At 39.5% G+C, this 21,082-nt stretch overlaps 1 protein-coding gene across 1 annotated transcript in view; it reads left to right on the top strand.

The window, feature by feature from the left end:
• LOC137294958 (protein phosphatase 1 regulatory subunit 27-like) overlaps positions 1–13,361 on the top strand; it is a 31,890-nt gene extending 18,529 nt beyond the window's left edge. The window contains exons 2-3 of the mRNA XM_067826189.1: positions 7,627–7,777; positions 9,634–13,361. Of these exons, the coding sequence (XP_067682290.1) occupies positions 7,627–7,777; positions 9,634–9,835 (353 nt within the window). The 3' untranslated portion in view covers positions 9,836–13,361. The remainder of the gene's footprint in view (positions 1–7,626; positions 7,778–9,633) is intronic.
• Positions 13,362–21,082: the final 7,721 nt, after the last annotated feature.

Genomic DNA, 21,082 nt, shown 5'->3' with positions numbered 1-21,082 from the left:
TTTGTTATGAATGGTAACTGTGATGTGACTGAAACATGATGGCGTTAAGCAAAATTCACTGAGTAAAACGCAGCTCCACTACGCCGGAACTAGTTTTTGTACCATTCGCAATACCAATACTGCCATCTCTTGAGGCTGACCAATTGAGGTTGTCCTCTAGAAAACGAGCAAATGCTGTGCTGTCATGTTTGAGAAGCGGTCACCATCGATCACTCTGTTTACCGTCACTTAAGTGCCTCATATACAACGTGTCCCTCTACGTTTAATCAATATAAGCCGCGCCCACCTCTCCCCCGCGTCTGGTGGTCCAAGATGTGATCCCTTAACCACACTTTCCTTTGACTAAGTGAATATTAAGACGACCATAATAATGCAGGCTCAGGTCAATAGCCACTTGTACTGCGGCAGTGAGACACGGCATGCAGCTTCTGAGTGTGCCATAAGGCCTTTGTCAATACTAACGCCATTACCATTTTGACAACTTTCAGATCAGTTACCAACACATGCGAAGCTCGACTGTGCACTCCCCGGGTGGTGTAATAAGGTTAAATATTCCAGTTCAAGGATTGGTATTGATAGCAATTGATTTGGACTATTTCATGACGGTTTTATGTTAGAAGGCATATTATGACTCGAAATCCGTGTGGCCACTGGCACTAATCGTTATGAATACGTTAGGATCAGACAATCGAGTGATCAAGAGCATGTACATTGGTATACACACTTAGGAAACGATGACGTGAACCAAGTCAGCATGCTGGATCAGCCGTTACCAGTGCGACTGTGAATGTTAGTGACATGGCACCACTGTACACCTTTTAATTGATGACACCTGTGCACGATCGTCTAAGGCGTCGCAATTCGTCGAACAGAGTTATGTCCTTTGGAGGCGCTAGGAGCCTATGGTCGTTAGTTCAAATCCGTTTCTCAAAGCGATCGTAACCCTAACACGATCGTAACCTTAACATACTTGAATACAGACTGTCATAACAGTACGGTCTCACTGTGGTTCGAGGACAAGGTTGGCCCCGATTTCACATTTAAGTTTGTTTTAGCATCGTAATCAAAGTGGTTAACTTTTGAGACACGCGTCAATTCGGGCTTTCGGTAATAAACGTCAATCCCTCGCCCACTTACTCACTCATCCACTCACTCACTCTATGATGGTGCTAGGAATCACAATCAAATAACAAACATTCTCCTCAGAGCTGCAGCTTCACGGCACAAGGATATGCTATACATTTCATAAAGATCACGTGACAGCATGGTTTGTCGGTGCAGCATGTGGTCTACTTTCAGTTGGAAGCCTTGACGTAAATGTCAGCCGTGCCGGAGAGGATTGTTAATATCGCCTGACCGATCTCTTGTGCATGATATGGAGGCTTCACGAAGTGAAATATTCCAGACAAAGACAGCTTAGAAGGGCAGATACAGCTGCTGTTGAAGTCAGATATGTCTACATCAATTTGCCTTGACTTAACGGTCACGTAGCCAGCTTTCAAAGACGTTCCATTACCTGGTTATTGAATCCGTGCCGTTTCACGGGAACAGTTCCATGTATCTGGGATTGTTTAGGTTTGTTAAGCTGACATATATTTTAGAGCTGAAACGAACGACGCACTTTACAGAATCTATACATTTAAATGTCACCGTCTGTAGGATTCAAGAACAATGTTAGGAACGTTTGCCAGAGTTTCCAACACCACTTTCGCACTAATGAGTAATATATTTTTGGATATTGTTAAAGAACTCCTTGTCTGTTCTGGGCAGAAACAACGAAACAGACCTAGAAATGCAGACCTGACTGCAGAAGAGTTACTGAGGTGGGGTTTGAGCTGCTGTCAGAACTATTCTATTCTCGAAAAGGTGAACACAACACCTAATACAAACACATGCCAAGGCAAATCAACTTTTCAGTGAAATTAGGGACACCATGAACAGATTTAACAAATTCTACCACCAGTAGACACTGGGCCCGTGAAGGTGCCGGGGTAGAGTAGACCTCCAGCAGATATGCTTGCCATAAAAGGAGACTATGTTTGTCGTAAGAGGCGACTAACGGGATCGGGAGGTCAGGCTCGCTGACTTGGGTGACACATGTCATCGGTTCCCAATTGCGCAGATCGATGCTCATGTTGATGGTCACTGGATTCTCTGGTCTAGACTCGATTATTTACAGACCGCCGCCATATGGCTCGAATAGTGCGGCGTGAAACTAAACTCACTCACACAGACACTGAACTCGGGGAGAAGAAACAGGACTTCTGCACAAGAAACAAGAACCAATGATAATTGTGTTCAGATCAACTACATAGAACGTTTCTTCCAAATGCGTTTCATCAAAGAGACATTTTACAACCAGCGATGCTTTTATTTCCCTACTTTTCATAAACAGCGAATGCCATACTAGTTCAGTATGTCAGTATTGAAAATTCCAGTGTAAGCAAAATCGCTTAAAACCAAACACTCAGACTAAGAGAATGGAACACTCGACATACCAGTCGTAAAACAGGTGGCTGTTGCTCCTGTTGCCAGGGTAACGGCTGAAGACGTATAAGCTCAGTGGCTCGTATGTTTAACATGAAACAGCGAATATAGGCCAGAGCATTCTCGCGTTACTATTGAGGACCCGTTGATGGTATAAATGTGTTCAAACTTAATCCCACATTCAGAAGACTAACACTTAATTGCTGTTATTGTTTTCTATATGGCGTTAATAAGCCGGGTTATTTTAGATGCTTCACATATGCAGCACTTGTTTACGATCACTTTGCACTGAATTGCCTTTAACCCGATTTGGAAATAATAGGATGAATTAATCGATCGAAGTGGCTGTTAGTTTAAAGTAAGAGGCCCTGTTCTTGCAAATAGGACCTGTCGTGAATAATTAATCCTTCCACATGTAAGTGCTGTGGCACGTTTATGAAAGTCAGGAGCACAACTATCGTCTACGCTTAGTGTACAAGGGCCCAGTTCAGCTGAGTTGACTTGAGTTGAAATGAGTTGGGCTTTGCGTCACGTCGGCAATATACCAGCCATGAAATGACGGGCCCCATTCAGCTTCCGATAGACGCGCTGTCCATGATCAAGTATAATAGTCCAAAGGAACATGGACCTCCGTGGTTAGCAGATCGGGTTTCGAATCCGGCCATGTCATACCAGCCCTATTCTGAATTTGTACTGACTAACTGACGTGAATTAATATCTCTACCCTAACAATACGAAAATCCATACAAGGGAACATGTCAAGGAAACCAGTCATTTAAAAGGACAGCTGTTCTTAATTTTTTATATATGGGTGGACAGTTTTCTTACCTATGCAGTCTTGTTGGGTTTTTTTCAAATCATTATTTTACCCAGTAGATGTATAAAATATAAATAAAAATCGAAGTTCGTATGCATTTTCATATCTAGAAAAGGTGACTTAGTATTTATTACCACAGTTTGTAGTCTCTGGTCATCTATTTTTTATATTTATGAACATGATTCGGAAACCGTTTTTTCTGTAAAATATGTTCATTTCAGAGATTAGGGTTTAATAATTAGATTCTAGTCATTGTTGACCCACATAATACTGGACAGTCACGCAGTCAGCTTATTCTATTTCTAAGGAGCATTCGTCGTAAAAGAGCAGATACAGCAGCAGACGTCACGTAATAAGAGGCCCATATAACTGATATATGACTATTGAAGGAAAGACGTGATCGGTACTGGACTACAGAATGAAACTGCTAATAGGAGTGAATATCTGGAAATGTACGTATAGAATACTAAACAGGAAACGGAGCCCGACCTGTAGGTATAAACAACTTCTGAATGGGTTGATGAGATTCCGACATTTGAGTTCTGACGTCAGATGAGTTGTATATTTATCGATCTCGACAGGCGAAGTCATTCAAGGACGAGGATAATGTTGGCGATGTTTTCTCTTTATTGCTTCCGTTATAACTCCGTTGTGACTCTATGATATCAAACGATGGTCATTTAAACTCAGCTGCGTGATCACAGTTGAATCAGAGCACAATTTACCAACTGATGGCGAATGGAGTGCAGTAAACAGATCGATATCTTCCTGAACTATAAATGCCTCATTCTGAACCCTCAATTATCCATATACAGATTCATTAGACCAAATAGCGTTGAACAATTTATGCATGGGTCAACGAAATTCAATGGCACAATGTGTACGCGAAAAGGACAAGCATGCAAAACATGCGTCGAATGCGTTAGTACGGTAATATACGATATTAATTAAATAACCGATCCAACAATAAGAATGTGTCATCCATTTCTAACCATATTCTCATTCAGTTGAGGCGAATTATTTCCACGGCTATGATATGATTCCAGCAAGTTTAGCCAGAAAGCTGCTCGTAATAGACATCGTGCAGCGCCGTATGCCAACCATTATATTCTGTGCTATCATTGCTGTTATGTCGGTCGGGACGACAGTGATGTTGGTTCATGTCAGAAGATCCAGCTAGGGACAAGGTGACGGTATTTATCTGCATTCCGTCCCGCCATCTGCAGCTGAGGTATTCATGAGGCTCATCATTAAGTACCTCCACACGTAGATCGGAGATGGTAATGGTATGCTTCTCCGCGTTATTCTCGGAGACGTTACTGGCACAGACACCGTTATATCACTGACATGCACACACATACGGAGAATCACTTTGTTCTGAAGACTTGGTTGTGTTCCATTTAGATTTCTTACAGTCCCTGAGTTGCATTATTTTCCAGCAATTTCGACAATGATGAAAATCCTAGAGGAAGCAAGGTTGGGTTTCTCCAGGCTCTGAATCTTCCATCTCAGTGAGTCTTTTCTTCAAATTAAATTATTTGTTTTGATCACACTTTTATATTAACATCTGGAGATTAAGCGTTAGTCTTGACCCACTCAATTAGGGCTTCCTGGGTAGACAGGAAGAAACATGGCACTGACATGGTATTTATGTCTTCGGAATAGTGCATCGACAATTCCAGGTCTGGATTTAATTTGCCATGGATAAGAACAACAACAGGAAGACGCATAATGACAACAACATCGACCATACTACCCTTCCATACTTTATTTATGAATTACATAACCTGACACCTGTTTACTATATATTATGGTGGTAAATTAAACAGCCTGACACGTTAATAAACGCATGTTTACTGTCTATAGTGGTTGTAAATTACACTGTCTGGCACCATGGAGGATGCATCACAGATCGCAGACAATACAGTGGAAGTGGAAGCTGTCCGATACACCGGCATCTGTCCAATCCGGCAAGTTATCCACACAAGCATAAAGTCTCAGTCCCATCCGTGGCTTGTACATTTATCATCAGCTCTATAGTCCGGCACATTGTTTAAACCGGATTCAGTCGCAATGAGTGTCAATGTAGACCGCTTCCACTGTACGTTAAAAAGGGATTTTTTTAGTCCAGAATGATTTTTGGCAACTCTAGTTGTCTCAGCACTGGAATTATGAATTGTTCTGAACACACTTTGTAATCTATCGATCTCAGATACATATTCTGAAATATTGCAACTTCATAAAGTTAAAGGTAAATATCAGCATTAACTGGACACGTGCCTAATATCCATTGCCTTGGTAAAATAAACAGATTTATAACTAAAGTTCTTGAAAGGCATTTAGAAGATAAACGTAAACACATGTCACGTCTTATGGATAACATGTTCTTTTCATTCTTCATACGACATTATAGAGCTAATTGTAGCATCTTCATCAGGCGAAGTGTTCATCATTACCGCCAGTTAATGAAAATTAGCTCTGAAACGCCTTATACCCCTATATACTATAAAATTGTCACCCATAAACCGTATCATGTATTCATAAGTATAGACTGACTTATGTTTAATGTCCGGTGTGATATTATTACACGTTTATCTAATGTGGTATTAGACAACTGACACAAAGCGCTCCACTTCACTTGCTTTACGTTGGGCGGCGGGTAGCCGAGTGGTTAATGCATTCGCTTGTCACGCCGAATATCCGCGTTCCATTCCCCACGTGGTTACACTCTGTATAGATCATTCTGGTGTCCCCCGCTATGATATTGCGGGAGTGCTGTTAAAAGCGGCGTAAAGCCATACTCACTCACTACCTTTGTGCTGGTACAGTAGGTGAACCAACCTTTTTTTTCTATACATCTCAAGGGCAAAACATCAAGACGTTCCTATATCGTGTTAAGGTGAAGTGTGGTAGAGGTCTCGCCGCAATCAGGCCGTGACAGTGTTGTGTTCCGTAGATGATATATAGTGTTATACACCACTGACTTACTGGCTTTGGAATTGAAGTAGGTTATGTCCCACTGATATGAAAAGATACATTCTTCTGTGATGTTGGAGACCTCAACATCCAATGAAATCCAAGGTGCTGTCAGCCAAGGTAGCATGCTAAGACCTTCGTATATTAATTTGGGGATTAAGATGCCATCAAAGCGAGACGGCGACCCTACCCAAAAGCAGATTAGATGTCGCCATTTCCTGAATATATACGAACCTTAGAGAAAGGAATGTCTGGTTACACTTATAAACCAATTATTATGTTTGAGAGTATCTGGGATAACTAGGTGGCTGAGAGGGTTAGATGGGTGAATCGGTGGGCTGACGATAAGGTGCCTGAATCGGAAAGTGCGAGTTCGAATCCCGGATGGGACCCAACAAAGGTTCTAGAATCTGTACTGTACTAAGACAGTGTAGTATCAAATATACCATCTGAGCACTTATTTGGTTGTGATGCGTTGTTAAACATGGTTTGGACATTTCATATATTATGCAAATCTTGGATAAGAAATTTCATATATATATCTCTCAGTACGAAATTTCAAATAAATGCTTATCAGCCTGTAAAAGGACACTGTAACTTGAAAGGGCTAAAAAGTTAGGCTGTAAAATGCGGAGTAGGTGACTGAATGTCTCAGATTCAATTAGTGCCCTGCGGTTCTCCTTCCTGAAGACGATTCGTGGTTGCGTGAGTTTAATATCCGCCACCACAGGTGTCCCACATAGCACTGACGTTGTGGGCGCTAAGTCGTTTTGCTGAATCAGCGATGTAATTGCACCGACTCGACCGTTTCATTGCTAACTTCTTGCAACAACATACAATACGTCAATCTAACAGGATTTGTTGAATTAACCGTGTATCGGATTGCTTCGAAAGTGCCTAAATAAACATTCCAGTCATCAGTTTATGTGTCTTGTGATAATGCCATTTGTGGAATGTGCATTTAATGAATATGGAATGTTAACTTTGGGATTCAGTATGAGTGTGATGTGTGTTTGTTTCATTTCTGAATGTCATCCCATGATTAGCTTATGACGAACAACGTTTTGCTTTTAGAATTACCTTAAAACATATGACTTTTTCACATATACAAAACCACTGAATGTTGTCTAGACTCTTTTGACGTTTGTGCGTTTGATCTTGATCTCAAGGAAAAAGTCTAATGCTGATCTGAGATGGAAGTGGACTTCAACAAGAAAAGCTGAAGCGAGTAAGATAATCTTGTCAGGCTCGCTGACACAGTTGGGGATCGATACTCATGATGTCAGTCATTGGATTGTCTGGTGCTCGGGTATTATAGAGTTAATCATTTCGGTCTTGTCTTTCAGGCTTAACTCCTCTTCACCAGGCGGTGCTTGACGGTAACCTTGATGCGGTTCGCCTATTGGTTAATCATGGTGCTGACGTCAATATGCTGGATGGAGATCATTGGACACCGCTTCATGCGGCATGCGCAGAAGGCCATGCTGATATTGTTCGGTAGGTCTCCGAAACCATGTCATTGATCATTGATTTCCATCACATAAAGATCGAATTTTGCAATTCTTAATGCAAAATGTAGACACTATTTAAACCATGAAGATATTCCGACGCCGTTTTTAAACCTAAACTGGAAGACAAGACACCCATGAAAACATTCAGTTGAGGTGTCTAACACGCTGTCAAATGTAACGTCTCACACTTTCACATAAGAACTCGCACGTATAAATATGTTAGACGGAACCCATGAGATGTCAAAGAACAAAACGGTTCCTTATCGTAAATGGCGACTAAGTTGACAGGGTTGTCAGTCTTCAACTCTTGATTGATGACATCGTTTCCGACTGACGACAGAGTAGCTTAGTGGTTACCGGGTTCGATTCCCCACATGGATACCGTATTACCGTGTGTGGTGCCGGTTATTATCAGTTCCACAACCCGAAACATTGTATAAACCGGATTATTTCTTCAGTTCCAATGAGTGCCGGTTTAGACAACTTCAACTGTATTACTAATGATGCTGTAACTAAAACTAAACCCACTAGTTAACTCACTCCCAATTGAGTGGATCAGTGCCCAAGAAGTTAATCACTAGATTATGTGATCCAGACTCGGTATGTTTACAGACCCCCGCTATAAAGTGGCAACATGATTGAGTGTGGCGTTTCACAACAAATAACAAAAACATCCGTCAGTTTCCTGAAGAACGTTTGGACAGAGACTGCTCACTAAGCATTCAGTCAGTGTTTTTCTTCTCTCGACGTCTCAGTAGCAACGCCTGCGTCACCGTCGATATGGGAATAATGTCCCCACCCCACCCCTACCCACCACCTACTGGCGTAATTAACCCAGTTAGTATAAATCCTGGCGATTTGCTAAATGTGATATGTCATATGCGTCGTGAGAATAGCTAAACGGGAACTGAATGTCTTCGAAGGACATTAGTGTATGTGTTTCTAATTAATGATGTTATGTTTGGCACGAGAACAATATTTCTTACACGAGTTGCACGGTGAAAGTAGCAATATCAAATGTGGAACCTGTCTAAGGGATATTCTGCGAGTATAAGTGCCTTTCTAATAGGCTGAAACAAAATATACAACAATGGCGCAGTGTGTTGCGTTACAATAACACCTACTGGTAAACAGAATGGCGGACACTAAATGTACATGGCTTTTGTTTTTACAGACTGAGCATATAAAATTCGCACGTAGGATAAGGTTGATGATTAGAAATGCTGAAGTATGTAATGTGAATAGTCTTACATATTTACGCAATATGTAGAATGTAAACCTAAAGTTTCGCGGAAGAATTAGTTTGTATCCCTGGCATTTCCTACAATGTGGCGGAGAGGAGTTGGGTGGGTGACTGTGATTCATGATCGTGTCTCTGGTTTTGGTGGTGGCCCACACTGAAGCACATGTAGCACACTGAAGCACATATAGCACATTGAAGACATACCACACATACGGTCCTTTGGAAAATGACTTTGTTCCAAATATTTATTTTACTATTTATTATAAGTTCTAGCTAGGCTGCTCAAAGGTGCTTTGTTTTACCTCGTTCATAGGATGCCAATCTCAATGGCACTTCGTTGTGTCAATCTCAACTCCCCGGGGATCATGCAATTTTGCAGCCATTATAGGCCGTCCTTGTTCGCTAAGCATTGAAGGTACGTTGGTTGTATGTGATTATTTCATCTTCAAATGGAACCTTCGGCCGGATACTCCTCGGGAAGCCGAGAGCAAAAGTCGTCCACTGACCAGACCCCCTTGATCCACTGACAGTGATAATAAGAATGCATCATGGTAATCATCATTATCATCGTTAATACTGTTATCATATTTTCTCCACAGGTTTCTTCTGAAAAAAGGCGCAGATCGACACATCCTGACTGCTGAGGGTGAGCGTCCCCTCGACCTCGTTGACCCCACCGACGTGGACGTTATCAGCATCATGCTTGCAAGCCAGGCAGCATCACAGACAACGTTGGAGTCAGATGACGACCTTGACGATTCCAACGACGAAGATTGTGACAAGGAAAATGGCAACACGTGATGGCGGCGAGGTGTAACGCCTCCAGCAGTGTACGACGGACATTAACATGGCTGTACATACTGGAGTAAATACCTCGATGATGCAACAGATAATCAGTGGTGCACAATGGGTGGAGTCGACATCTCCTTCGGCAACCTCAACGATGTAGCAGTGATGTATCAGTTTACGGAGGTGGTAAATGGTCCTGTAAATGCGTCGCTATGAGATACGCACATCCTTGCAACACCATTGAATAGCTAACTGGATAGTTTAAACCCAATCTTGCGGATTTGATCACGCGCTTCATTGGTGACTTGTCTTCATCTTTTCTAAGCTTCGTGCAACATTGACCTTCGATTCACTGCTGATCACAGTTTAATATCATGATGAAAAACCGACCAACTAGATTGATCACCTTTGTCTACCCATTCCTTATGGTCATTGACCAATAAACATAAATGTTCTTTAACAACCAATAACAATGCACCTTTCTGATGCACTTTCTATGTGACCAATCGGAGTCCAGGACTTTGTGACCTACTAACAGCATTATCATAACCTGAGGATACGTCCTGCCGCTCAACGATCAGCCGCATATCAACGCATGGTGCATCCACGTAACATTCTACTACCGACTCTGAAGTTTATTTAAAAAATAAACATTTGACTTTGACGAGTGTGTTACCGTGTGCCTGTGGTTCTTTGAAGTGACGTGTTTGTCCTGATCACAGATCTTGCTGTACCTCACCTGTTATTGTTGCTGTGACCCATTCAAATGAAATGTGTGTTACGGCGTTGGTTTAATTCTGCCGTACTTTTGATAACACTTCATCATACTGCAGCAATGGACACAGGCTTCTCTTGCCAGATATTCTATTGCATCATCTACCGTGGCAGCAAAATGTGCAAACGCCGTTGTCTTGTTTATGATGTAGGTTGATATATTGTGTTTTAAGGTTAATTCAATCCAGCCAAATATACTCTGGGGCTAAAGAAAGTATACACCTGAAAATTGGATTTGACCGAACATTACAAAAGTGATCAAAACGCAACTCGATATCAACAGAACTCGGTGTTCAAAACACTCTTGTCACGTTCATCACCATCGAAAAAAATTCTTGTTTGTTGTATTTTTCAGCCATCGTGAAATACACGTGTATGCGTTCTTTCCTCGGTAGTTTAAAATGGCGTTAACAGTATTTGCAAACTCAAATGGTTTCATTCGACTCCGAATAGACCCAGGTGTAACATTATGTCTACAGAAAGTGCCATGATTTGTGATTTGTCCATTTTGTGTCTTTAGAATCGGATCAGGCAAACAGTAAAACAATGCTTTCCAAGTAACATGAAATGTAACGAGAACTTATATAACGAACAATCAACTATGAGGAACCGTTATATAGCATTACACTAGGAGCTAATGTTATTGTTTCCGATATATCGATTTATAATTCAAGGTCAGATACGATTTCTTACTTCTGGAGTTTACACTGCGTAAAGATGGAGACGTGCTAGCATTTCCATCGTGTTTGACATTTGACTCGATGGCGATTGAATACACCTGTATAATTAATGAATATTAGAATCTTTAAATAGAAAATGAGTTTATATATTCATTAGATCCGGGTAGATTATGAGTATATATCTACCCTAATACGGGTACATTATTGTGGAAACACAATGCCTGGTCAATTGTAACGTATGTTATGTTCGGGATTCGCTTTCTCAGTGAAGTGGAGATTCTCTCACTGACTGCGTGTGGTGTGATTTGGTGCCTTATTATGAGAATGTGGGTTTTAATCCCGAATGGAAGCGAACCCCAAAGTACAGAATCGGTACTGTACTGAGAAAATGTAATTTATGATATAGCATAGGGTACATTATTGTCCAGTGTACGCGACACGAAATCTTCCTTTGTTTAGATTAATGTCGAATGTACATACTGCGTAAAACTTTCTATATTGTGGTAAATGCATTCAGTTTTGTGAGAAGAACATTTATTATGAACATTGCTGAATCTTTCACCGTAGCGTTGTGACGTGCTGTGACGGTCGATGTGTGTACTTTCTAGTCACGTGATACTCTAGATTCGCTGTATATGCATGCATACGAGTGGTATTTGCACCCTGCTATTGGGGAAACCTTCAGATATCAGTTGATAGCAGTGCAGAAGCAGAAGTGACCATATTCTATCAAATGTATAACTGAATTTAGAATTAGCTCGATACGTACGCCGTGAACTCAACTGCAAGATTTGGAAGCAGCGTGTGATGATATTATCAAACTAGTCAGGCAAAATGACATGATTCTGAAACTACGTTTCATATGAATACGGATTTCACGAACCGACGGATGTATCGAACTGTTTTTCTGGTCGTGACAACTTGCTTTAAACATTAGTCGAAATAACGAGCTGTGTTTATATGAACAGAAATTAGTGGCTCTTTGGAATTCGGTATAACCGTAGTCCTAAACAGTACACAGTACCCGAGTTAGAATGGTCACTTCTTGGTCAGGCATCTGTGAAACCACACGCGCTAGGCTAGGTCCTGTGAGCATTTGTATATATACCTCAGTAAGACCACAGTCACCAGTTCACCCTATGCACAAGAATCAGTAACCTTATTTATGAGTTCCTGTGTGTACAGGTCAGAAGTGTCATCTTTCGTCCAGGGTCGGGACAGTAGCACGGTTATTACTTTTCTTTCAAATACTTATCCCGTCGACATTTTTACTTTTTAGACGCTTCTATTGCCCCAGAATGTGTTAATTCAATGTTACATCCATTCAATGACGCGCCAATTATATGTATATACATAAACATAAATGTTTCGTTCCTCTTAAAAAGATGTCCCGTATCAGTGATCCCGTTTTATATTGACTGGTTCCTGACTGTATTTACTTAGGGTCACTTTCATGTGGAGAAAGGAATTCTCGCGAACTTATTCAGTTGATCTTATTCTGCAGCCGCGTTGGATCGCTTTAAGCCATGCAACATTTCCACAGAAAAGTCAGTGACGAAGAAAATGCATGTTTGAATATTGAACAGTTTCAAAACACAAAATCAAAATAAAAGCAAAACGATCATAAAACAGACCGATTTAAAGAGAGAGTTTCACTGTCACGTGACCATTTCCAGTCTAGGTCTAGATGTAACTAGTGCCACTTGCGAAACAAGGCATTGTGTACGTGTTATAACTATTAACTGTTGACGTAATTTTTGAGTCATTAGACTGAGAAATTGTCTCCATAAAGATGAATGACTTTGGGTAGGTGTCAGTTTCGCGGCGCGCAATCCTCCTTTAAGGTGACTCGCAAATCCGTTGCTTTATTTCTGGAATCACGTGTATTTTTCCAGTTGGTATCTGCATCGCTCGTGAGATGCAGTCTACATTTTGTTTTAATGGAACTCCCATTTGGTCCCTTGTTGTGTTTTAGAGTAATTATTTTCTTATCGACGACTGTCTAAATGGGTTTGCTATCCTCAAACTGGTGTGCCCATCTTTCACATCCATAACCACAGTAATTAAAGATGGATTTTATTGTCTTGTCGTCTTGTCGATGCTCATGCTGTTGATCACTGCTGATTGTGGCGTAAAACGTAACTCATTCAGTCTCTCACTTCCCTCTTTTAGCTGACTGGCCGGGGGATAGCCTAGTGGTGAAAGCGTTCTCTCGTCACGCTGTAGACTGAGGCTCCATTCCCCACTTGGGCACAATGTGGTGTCACCAGCCACGATGTTGAAGTAATGTTTAAGTGACGTAAAACTGATCTCACTCACTAAGCAGACACAGACACAGACACAAAATGAACGTGATGAATCATAATGTGTCAGACCGTAATAATATATTTCCACTGTTGTCCTTTTCGGTGTATTGTGTTCAACGCCATACTCCGCAATATCTAAGCTACACGTCTGGGCCAGACAATCCAGTGACTAAGCATTGATCCACCAAATTAGAATACGGCCCATGAAACGGCCAAGTCCCAAGACTGACCACCAGATCTGGACATCGTAGGCTCTCGGCAAGCATGGGATTCTGGGAATTTGGACTTGGGGACTTGTTACGTAGAAACCGCACAAACCCACCCAGTGGTTGACTGTCCCTCTGGTGGTTGCACAAGAAACACCGAAATAAGACAAAGGTGTTTTCTCAGAAAATTGATTTTCCCTCCAATCATTATCAGACATGCCATAAGGAAAGAGAGAGGAAGGCTGAAGTGGGTTTAACGTTGAGTTTGAGTTTTGCACTTGTCTCGAGACGTACATGCGTGTGTTGGTATGCTACTCCGTGTACTGCTTGTCTGTACTGATGCCAGTGAGATAGTGCTTGCCCACACACATATAAACAACTAGCTACTGTCTACTATTCCCCCAATGTTGAGCGCCTGGCAAGTAAACAAAAAGAAGCGTGTTATGGTACGCTAACGGGATCGAATCACCGACCTAACTCCTTCCAGGCAGACATCCCATCCACTACACCACAGCGCGGCTTCAACGAGTGAGTGAGCAGCTCGTTTTATGCCACTTTTAGCAATATTCCAGCAATATCACAGCGGGGAACACCAGAAATGGGCTTCACACGCTATACCCATTGGAGTCGAAACCGGGTCTTTGGTGTGACGAGCGATCGCTTGAACAAGGCTATACCCCACCGTCTTTCTTTAACGAGGATGAACGGAATGTCAATGAACATATTCAAAACTGCTACAACATGCACGCATTAATGAAAGAACTTAGGTATGTACCTGTAAAACGCAAGAGTGAATGTTATACATTATATCCGCAATCAATTCATATGCGGTAATCTGTCGCTACCTGAAGCAGTCAGACAAGTGTTAGATTACTATAATTCAGGTAGGTTCTTCTAAGCACAGGGGCTTGTATTGCTGAAAATAATATCCATAATACATATAAAGAAAGAAGAAATCCATCTTTATATGTATGTGTATCTATATATGAGTGTGCGCATACGTTCTGATGAATTATTAGATAAGTTTATTACCTCCTTGGTTGGCTTTTCAACTAATCAGGTGTTTGCGCTACCAATCACAACTCACCTCCACTTTTTAAATCATCTAACCGATTATACTTATGAGTTCAGTAATGATCGAGGCCAGACCAGACAATAATGATTAATAATACAAACATGCTAGATGCGTAGTCATGTATCAGTGAAGTCATTATAATTACTTCTCCCAAATCCAAAGGAGTCTCTAGACTGGTCTAGACTCCATTATTTACAGACCGCCGCATTTAGCTAGAATACTGTTGAGTGCGGCGTAAAACTAAACTCACTCCGGAGTCGTGGACGTCCACAACATAGATCATACACCTTCATGGACAACATAAACGGAAATATTATATCAGAAATACTTTATTCCTGAAAATATACCCAACCTCTGTCATGACAAAACTTCCAAGGCGCTTAGTAGTCTCAACAATGACATGATGCCTGTGAGTAAAGCAGACATAAAATAACTTGGCATTCGGGAACGCAAATAACAAATATTCCACTTTAGTTCAAGGGTTCCAAACCCCGTTGTGCAAAACCATCTCAGCGCAATAATGACGTAAGCCTTTGTTACAGTACGGGAGTTGATATTACCTTAACGCAAAGTTTGTTTTGTAGGACGAGGCACTGGCTGTCCGTGATGGGAACAAAAATTGAACAGAGCTTACAATACACTCGACAGATGTTTACCTCAGGCATCAATACATATGAAAACGTAACAGTCATTACCTGGGATCGCTAAACAATCTGGCTATATCTGCAAGCTTTGATCATACTTTGCACACGCGTAATAAATAATGTGTTACACGGAATGAAATCTTATATATTGATCATGCATTACATTTATTCGTAAATAAATAGAAAAGGTGTAAATCAAATGTTTTATGTCAAGAAAAAAAATTATATACAAGTTAAATGATAATAAATATTACAGGTGATGTAAGTATCAAAGGCTAATTAGATTAATTTCAAAGAGACAACTAAATCAAATATTTTTCATCACTAAGAATATGTTTTGTTAACAGGGGTTACTTAAACAATGAACCATAATTTACATAGCAGTTTAAATCAACTGATTACTGAGTAATTTAAGTAATTTTGCATGTTTCCTGTAACACAAAATAGGACATGCACTAAAACCTTGAAACAACGCATAACAAGATTTATAAACATGTTAATTTGATGTAATTTAAATGCAGGAATTAATGGAAATGTGTTACCTGATGGTGTCCTCTTAAACCTTCCTCCCAAGGCAATCTGTCTTGTCATTATACCAAATGTATTTGTAAGTTTTCAGTTCTAAATGTCCTGGTTATAACTGAATGCTAGTGCTCAAAGCTAAAGAATCCGAACATGGCAACAGTGGGCATGACATTTTTAATGGCCTGTTTAAACAGGAAAAACATTTGAAACAATGAATAACCAACAAATGCAAAGGTATAACATGCTATAATATTTGAAGAACTTGAACTATATCACTGAGGTCAGAATTCACAACCGATCCTATACTGTTGGTAGCTGATCTTTACAAATCATTTTGACTTTGGGCAGCTGGCTGTCAAAAGGTTTTCCAAACAGATAATTAATCCAAACTTTGAAATTTATATGCTTCAGTAAAGCTTAAGTGTCATAATCTAACAAGTGAAATATATGCACTTCCTTGCACACCTGCCTTTAACGACTTCATCCCTCTGGCAGGTTTGTGTCATCTTATTTTTATTTACCTCTCGTAGGGCTGATAGAGATCATAAGGAGCGATAATTGTCAACAGACTGCCAAGTCTGAAATAAGTGAATATATTCCACATCACCAGTGAGTTGTGACATGCATGGATTATTAACAAAATAAATAAATGAATAAATTTACATCAGACCATAAATATTGTCATAAATTTGAATATTGTGTGAGAAAATTTTTTTTTTTCTATCAGAAAAGACAATGTACAATATAACACCATGTTCATATCGATATTCATTAATTATTCTTCCTTGCAATATTTCCAATTATCGATCTTGTTAGCCTAACCTAACCTCCAATTTGTCATAGCATAGATCTTGAGGCAAAGTCACATGTTGATACCAACAATTACTGACGGATTAGAATATCATAGAAAGGGAGTCGTAACATTTGTGAAAATATACACACCTCATATATATTCTGTAGTAACAAAGGAAAAAGTTAAAGTATGTATAGTAAATCTGGTCATTCATAAGCATGGGATCAATCAGCATGAACAGACAAGTCCAATAATAAATATCAAAATGTACGGTCATGTATAATGGATTAACATAAGTTGTGGTCCAATATGTGTCAATAGTGTACTCAGAGATGAAGGAACACAATTTCTGAAACAATAAGCCACAACAATAATACTAGAAAGACACCTGACAAACTGGTAAGTAAATTTTAATACTGGTTAACAATAAGCAATGAAAAACATTACAACCAGGGATTATTCCTCAAAGAAATCTTTGCACTGTGATGGAACCTCATGTTTGCAGTATTTACATGCCTTTATGGAAATGGGATGAGGGCAAGTATTTCAACTTATTCAACATTTCCATCTGCTTGTTAACTGTTAACATGAACAAAGTGTTTGCACCTGTTTGCACAAGCAAACGGTTTTGATTGAGAAGTTGTGTTAACAACTCGGTAAATAACAAAACTTCAAGAGATCAATTCGACCATAAAACATTTTACAAACAAATCATCAACAGTAACAAAATGAAATTATGTATTATAATACATATTATGACACATAACAACAGTCACCAAACAAAATTAGTAAACAATATGTACACTTCCTGTAAAATCTAGTCCAAAGTCCAATGGAAATATGCAAAATAATTCAAAAGAACTTGTAAGTACAGATTAAGTTTGCACTTTATTAAGGATACATTTGGGGAAGGGGTGGGAAGTGGGTAAATAATGGTTTAAAACAAAAGTACCAATTGCCATTCTCTCATAGTCAAAAGAATATGTTAATAGTAACTTGAATAACCTTTCCTAAATTACAGGAAAACATATTTTGCGGTAGCTAACCTCACAAATATTTGTTAAAGAATGACATCTGATGGAAATATAAGTAATCTTGTCAGTATGGTAAAAGCAAGGAATAGTTGCTAGTCTGGTTGGCCATATTGACAAAATTTAATGATTTGCTTTAGTTGTTTAGGTCACGTTAGGGAGTAACCATTTCATATTCAGGGAGGAGGTCTGGGACCTTATGAAAAAAAATCTGTAAATTCTTCAAGAAAACGTTCTGACTGCGTCATACATAAAAATGACATAGTTGAAAATTGTTTCTGAAAAGAAGAAATAGGCTTGTAATTTTCATTTAAAAAAATATCTGGTTTAGAGACATGCTTGAGAAAATATCAAGCATCCATACATATGCCTGATCCCCATGAACTCTTAAGTGGTTGGTCCCTTAGGTGTGTCACAGTCAGAAATCCAACTGTACTCAAAACAGGGTGTTAGCAAATAAACTGACCATTATGGCTCTAGACTTTACATCCATTGTCTGCGTCTGTTTATAATTCATAACTGCATGTAAGTAATAAATATATTTAGACAACATTCACAGTCAGAAATCCCACTGCACTCAAAGCAGGGTGTTAGCAAATAAACAAACCATTATGCCTCTAGACTTTACATCCAATGTCTGCGTCTGCTTATAATTCATAACTGCATGTAAGTAATAAATATATATAGACAACATTCACAGTCAGAAATCCCACTGCACTCAAAGCAGGGTGTTAGCAAATAAACTGACCATTATGGCTCTAGACTTTACATCCATTGTCTGCGTCTGTTTATAATTCATAACTGCATGTAAGTAATAAATATATTTAGACAACATTCACAGTCAGAAATCCCACTGCACTCAAAGCAGGGTGTTAGCAAATAAACAAACCATTATGCCTCTAGACTTTACATCCAATGTCTGCGTCTGCTTATAATTCATAACTGCATGTAAGTAATAAATATATATAGACAACATTCACAGTCAGAAATCCCACTGCACTCAAAGCAGGGTGTTAGCAAATAAACTAACCATTATGCCTCTAGACTTTACATCCAATGTCTGCGTCTGCTTATAATTCATAACTGCATGTAAATAATAAATATATTTAGACAACAAAACAGTGACTAGTATTGTTCCAATGAGACAGGCAGTTTGGTGAGCAGTTGTTCACAGATAATACATCACAATGAACGACAGCCACAGTAACTAGTATCACAAAGCGCCAACCAACATATACTGATATATCTCCCATAGTAGGAAGCTCCAATCCCTAAATGGATATACCTCCAATATAACAACATGGACAATATATATCAAGACTAACAAAATTTGAAAATACAGTTGACCTGCTATCAACCCTGCTGGCCAGAAAAAGAAACGATAAAAATGGTGTAATAACAGTGCCAAGGCCTTCTGGTACAACATATTCTGAGCCCTTGTACGTGGCTCTGATGCAACAGTGCAGTGTGCTAGTTGCCTTCAAACAGGGTGCAAGAGCGTGTTTAGTTTTATGCCACTTTTACCATTATCATTGTAGGGGTCAGCAGAAAATGAAACGTTGAAATATACTTTCAGGCTTATTATATGGAAAGTGACAAATCACTAGAATATTTATCCCTAAGCTTGTGAGCATCTATGGTCATGCATTCTTTAAGAAAACATGGTCTACATTCTAGTTGTCCTATACTATTATTGTTGACACATTCCATGAAAATTTAAAATACCATTATTTGATTCTGTGTTTGTGGACATTAGCCAAATGACACCTTTATCATTTTTATGATTAGATCACATCAACTACATTCCATGTTTTACAGAAATAAGCTGGAATCAAAACAAACTAAACAGGGAAACATTTGATTGAGATAACTTTTCTAAAATTTTCCTCTTGAAATGTAACAACAAACCTGACTGAAGTTGATTCCAAATGCTTGGTATCAATGAAACACAACAGTATTTGGAGACCTATCAATGAAAAACAATTTCCCAGTCATATGAAAGTCATTTACAGTAAAATAGAACAGGAATTTGTAATATACACTTCAAAAAGACAAGAAGTTTCTACAATCTTTATCCTACAGAGATACATTGATAAACCAGGCAATGGCTGATCCCGTTAAAGCCATGAGTGTACAATGAAACTGGCATCAGACAACACACAATGCCACTCCTTGTCCTGAGCAGTATGAGGAACAAGTACATCAACATGACGTAACCATGGTAACAATTAATAATACTCCATTGGTTCTGAAAATATAGATTTATTTATGATTACTACCTGTACATCATAAACATATACACCAGAAGAACAACATCTAGACAGCAAAATGTCTGATTGTCATTTTTCAGCTGAATGGGTACTTAACATTTAACAACGTGCATAAAAATCATTTGGCTTTGTAGTGGTCTACAGAAACATAACATAGTCAAACCATCAGTATTTCATCTGGGATGATTACAATAAAACTCTCTCCATCCAGTGAATGGAAATGACCATAGAATTACACCATGCAGACTTAGCCAATCAGTGGTGTAGCAGAGTAGGGTTGTTGCCCAATCAGCATCTCCCAAGCACAAGGTTTTGTCAGGATATCTGGCTGGGTATTTGTTGTCAGTACTATAAACAAACAAGATTTGGTCTTACCTGTACATGGCAAATTACATAGCGGTGCTTGCCTGCTATCAACAGGCATGCAAGTCCCATATAATTTATGTAAGCAAAGTGGTATCAACTAAATACAAGGATACATCAGTGTTGGTATTCAAGGAATGAAAAGATGCATTACTTATTCATCACATAATGAAGTGACTATGATTTAGAATCCTTGCATTTTCTACTTGGTAATGCTTCCTTGTAATTCAGTCCTTTAAGAGGGAAAATTAAGACATGACAATATATGCTGTTTTCGGAGTGAGTGAGTGAGCGAGTGATGTACTGCATTGTTGGGTAAATGCAAGAGGAACGCTATATGTAATCAGCCAAATGATCACCACTTTGATGAAAACCAAAGACATAGTGCTTAACAACATAGACACATAATCAGGGCAAACTTGATTCAAATAACAAAGATTGGCATGCACAACTATCACTATACACGGCTCGTCCATCCATTTGGAATCCAGACAGAGCTCTCCCTGACGAGGTGCAGGCAGAAGATTTAAACAGCCTCATGATATTTCAGAACAAAGTGTTATCTTTACACACATAAGCTATTGGACCAGTA

This window comes from Haliotis asinina, chromosome 8 (genome assembly GCF_037392515.1).
Source record: "Haliotis asinina isolate JCU_RB_2024 chromosome 8, JCU_Hal_asi_v2, whole genome shotgun sequence".
Classification (NCBI taxonomy): Eukaryota; Metazoa; Mollusca; class Gastropoda; order Lepetellida; family Haliotidae; genus Haliotis; species Haliotis asinina.
Note: the sequence above shows the minus strand (reverse complement) of the source record. Positions and strands in the feature narration are given on the sequence as shown.